The sequence below is a fragment of the Otolemur garnettii genome, unplaced genomic scaffold (genome assembly GCF_000181295.1).
Source record: "Otolemur garnettii isolate 467f Iridium unplaced genomic scaffold, OtoGar3 scaffold00014, whole genome shotgun sequence".
Lineage (NCBI taxonomy): Eukaryota > Metazoa > Chordata > Mammalia > Primates > Galagidae > Otolemur > Otolemur garnettii.
The window spans coordinates 2,666,659-2,670,355 of NW_003852409.1; the positions used below are offsets into that span (position 1 = coordinate 2,666,659).

The 3,697-nt window shown below is 38.9% G+C and overlaps 1 protein-coding gene across 1 annotated transcript in view; it reads right to left on the reverse strand.

Moving 5' to 3' along the window:
• Positions 1-3,154, reverse strand: part of HEMGN (hemogen) — a 12,224-nt gene extending 9,070 nt beyond the window's left edge. The window contains exons 1-2 of the mRNA XM_003785361.2: positions 3,025-3,154; positions 686-779 (exon numbers count right to left, since the gene is read on the reverse strand). Coding sequence (XP_003785409.1) covers positions 686-779; positions 3,025-3,127 — 197 coding nt within the window. The 5' untranslated portion in view covers positions 3,128-3,154. The remainder of the gene's footprint in view (positions 1-685; positions 780-3,024) is intronic.
• Positions 3,155-3,697: the final 543 nt, after the last annotated feature.

Consider the following 3,697-nt stretch of genomic DNA (forward strand, 5'->3'; position numbering starts at 1 on the left):
AAAAAAAAAAAGAATTATCCTGCCCACAGTGTCAACAGTGATGTAGAAACTTTGGCTTAGATGGATTCTATGCTTTGGGCTCTTTAGGCTCCCTTTTCTTAACAAGCAGGTCCCCAGTCATCATGTTCTAGATGGATATAATTAGATGCTGCCTCATATATAATCATGTTAATCATGTTCTTGTACTCCCTCCCCAAGTTTACACACAGGTGACTTTGGAGATTCTGAAATTCCCAAACTCTTTGTCAGTAAGTAATAGACAGTGTTTTGGCTTACCTCAGGGAGAGTTAATCACACCCATTCAGCAAGGATTGTACTAACAAGAAGCTAGGAGAACAATCTTGGAGGCTTCTCAATGGTGTTTCCCACTCCCAACAAGATGCTTATATGTCTATACTACCCTAGTAGCTCGATGCAGTTTTCTCTTCAATATAATTCAGTTACCTGCTGCTTTAGTGAAGAGAGACCGGGGATAAAATTCTGTTCCCACTACTTAATAACTGTGTGACTTTAGGCAAGAGATTTGAACCATTGGAGATTTAGTTTCCTTTGTTTAAGAATAAAATATTCAATTTGTAGGATTTTTTGAAAGATAAAATACAATATGTACAAGTGAACAGCACTCCTTGACATATAAGGCATGCTCAGTAAATGTAGTTTCTTTTCCCTTGAGATGATACCATACCCAGAGAGCCATTGTGAAGCCTGATTTTCTTGTAATTCAGCTTTTCTTTTTCTGAGTTGTTCTCTGCTTCGCAAACTCCAATTTCCAATGACTTCTATAGGATCAAAATGGAAGTTATTAGAGAAAGTGATAAACTATGATATTTATCAGTAAAAGGGGTCCTACAGCCAAGTGGCAGAATCCCTATGCTAGATTTTTCTCCCAGCTTTTTGAGGACAAGGACAGTATCCTTGTATCCCTAGAGAAAGACAGGGAGTATTCAGTAAACATTTTTGAATGAAAAGGTCCATAGTATTTATTTGTACATAAGTATGCTACCAACCTATTCATTTCTTTTAAGTAAAAAATCAGCCATGTTCTGCAATCTTTAACACGTTAATCTGTTTTCATGTTATTCCTATTCCATCCGGTCTCTATAGTATACAAAGTTGTAATACAGGGTATTATGAAGTTGTAATATAAGGTACCAAAATTTTATCTTTTTTTTTTTTTTTTTTTTTTTTGAGACAGAGCCTAAAGCTGTCACCCTGGGTAGAATGATGTGGCATCACAGCTCACAGCAACCTCCAATTCCTGGGCTCAAGCGATTCTCCTGCCTCTGCCTCCCTAGTACCTGGGATTACAGGTGCCTGCCACAATGCCCAGCTATTTTTTGGTTGCAGCCATCGTTGTTGTTTGGCGGGCCTGGGCTGGATTCCAACCCACCAGCTCAGGTGTATATGACTGGCGCCCTAGCCGCTTGAGCCACAGGCGCCAAGCCAGTTTTATCTTTTTTTAACCTAACATTATATCGGAATTATTTTCCATGATATAGGCTTCATAATTATAATTCTAATGATGATATGATACTTAATCTAGTTGATATATTCTCATTTATTCATTCTACCTATATTGAGCCTTTAGGTTGTTCCTAGTTATTTTTCTCCTGTATGTCAAATTATTATAAGTATATTCACTGCATACAGCTTTTAGGGGGAATTTTTTTCCTTAGGATTCTGTTTCTTGATGTTCTTTGGAAAATTAAGGGTATTATCAAAATAGATTCTGCTACCATTCAAATTGGAGAAAAGTTAGTGGATCTTTCTTTGATATTGAATTTTTTGGAGCCTGTGGAGTGATGCATTAAGACCTACAAAAGATAGAACGTGCCTCCTGGACCATGGTGCCTTTTGTTCTCATGACAAGGGGTTCTTGATGGGGAAAAAATTATACCTTTATTTGTATTAAATCTGATTAAACTTATAATTTCCTTCAACTATCAATGTAGGCATCAAAGCACAGTAGGTTAAGTAGTGTGTGACTTTCAGAAATCAAAGATTGTTTTTACCCATTACAGTCACTACAGATACCTTAAAATGTCATTTATAGGCTATGATTTATTTGACTTGACAAATGATTATTAGACCCACCACTGAATCTTGTTATTTAATACATCTATATAAATAAGCACATATGCACAGTATTTCTATATGAGTATTTTTATTAATTTTGATAATTATATCTTTTTTAATTTTTGAGGGGTTCATCTGAGTACCAGTGAGATCCATGGAACAAAGAAGCTTAGTTTATCTTAATGCCAAAGACTCTGCAAAATACTTTGACAAATGCTGCTTTAGGTTAGTTCCAAGGACTAAGATTAGTGAGTCAAAGAAAAGCAGTATAGCTTTTCTAAAAGTTATACCAAATTTACACTACCATAGAAGTAAATGGGTGAGCTTGTTTTACCACAACCATCCAGTATTGGATATCTTTCATATAAGTATGTTTCTTTTTTTTTTTTTTTTTTTTTGAGACAAAGTATCCAGGTTTGATTTGAACCTGCCAGCCCCGCATCTGGGGCTGGCGTCCTACTCCTTTTTTTTTTGAGACAGAGTCTCACCCGTTGCCCTCGGTAGAATGCTGTGGCATCACAGCTCACAGCAACCTCAAACTCTTGGGCTTATGCGATGCTCCTGTCTCAGCCTCCCAAATAGCTGGGACTACAGGCAACCACCACAACACCCAACTATTTTTTTGTTGCAGTTGTCATTGTTGTTTAGCTGGATTGGGCCGGGTTCGAACCCGCCAAGCCTCGGTGTATGTGGCTGGCGCCGTAACCACTGTGCTATGGGCGCCGAGCCAAAGTATACTTCTTATTAACAATTTGTTTCTCTGGCTTATTAGAATCTTAGCACTAAAAGGCACATCAGGAAGTTTCATAGCCCTAGTTCTTCCCACCTAAGGTTATATGAATGCACTCAATTATGCCTCTTTTTCTGCTGGATTCATAAAGAAGAGGAAAATAATCATAACCCCAATTCTTCCCCACAGCCACCACCTCTCGAGGTCTTTTGCATTACCTGGAGCAGAGTTCTCTTCTTGATGAAGATCAGGTGTCTGATGGTTCCTCCCATGAGATTTGTCCTTTCCCAACTCCACCTTGCTGCAATGCCTTCCTGCCATTTGGTCTGACTTCCACAAGCAGCCTAAACACTTTTTTAAAATATCAAAAACAACTAACAGTTAAAAAACCCTCACACACACACACAAATTTGCCTGTCACTTGACTTCCCGCCTAAAAGTTTATCTGGTTGGACCACAACTGCAGGCTAATTTTCTTTTCTTTATCACACTGCACAGGTGCAAGTAGGGGAAATGGCCAGCACTAGCAACCTCTAGCATAGGTTGCTATTTATACAGGGAATCCCTCTGGCCACAGCCGGAATGGCACAGCCGCCAGTCCAGCAGCCACTTGGGTCTACCTGCTAGGAAATATATGGATCTTATTTATAAACGGAGGCAGCTCAGTGTAGAAAGAACAGCGTGTTTAGGCTCCAACCAGCTGAGTGGCCCGGGACAGGTCACCTTCCCTTTCTGTGACTCTTTCCTCATTTGAGAAATGGATAAATAATTCCTGTCTTGCCTACTTCATACAGTTCTTGTGAAAGTGAAAATAATGGATGTGGAAATGAGGAAGTGTGCTATGTCTGTGTGTGAAATTCATCTTACATTGTTTTCCTGAATGTGGCTTTT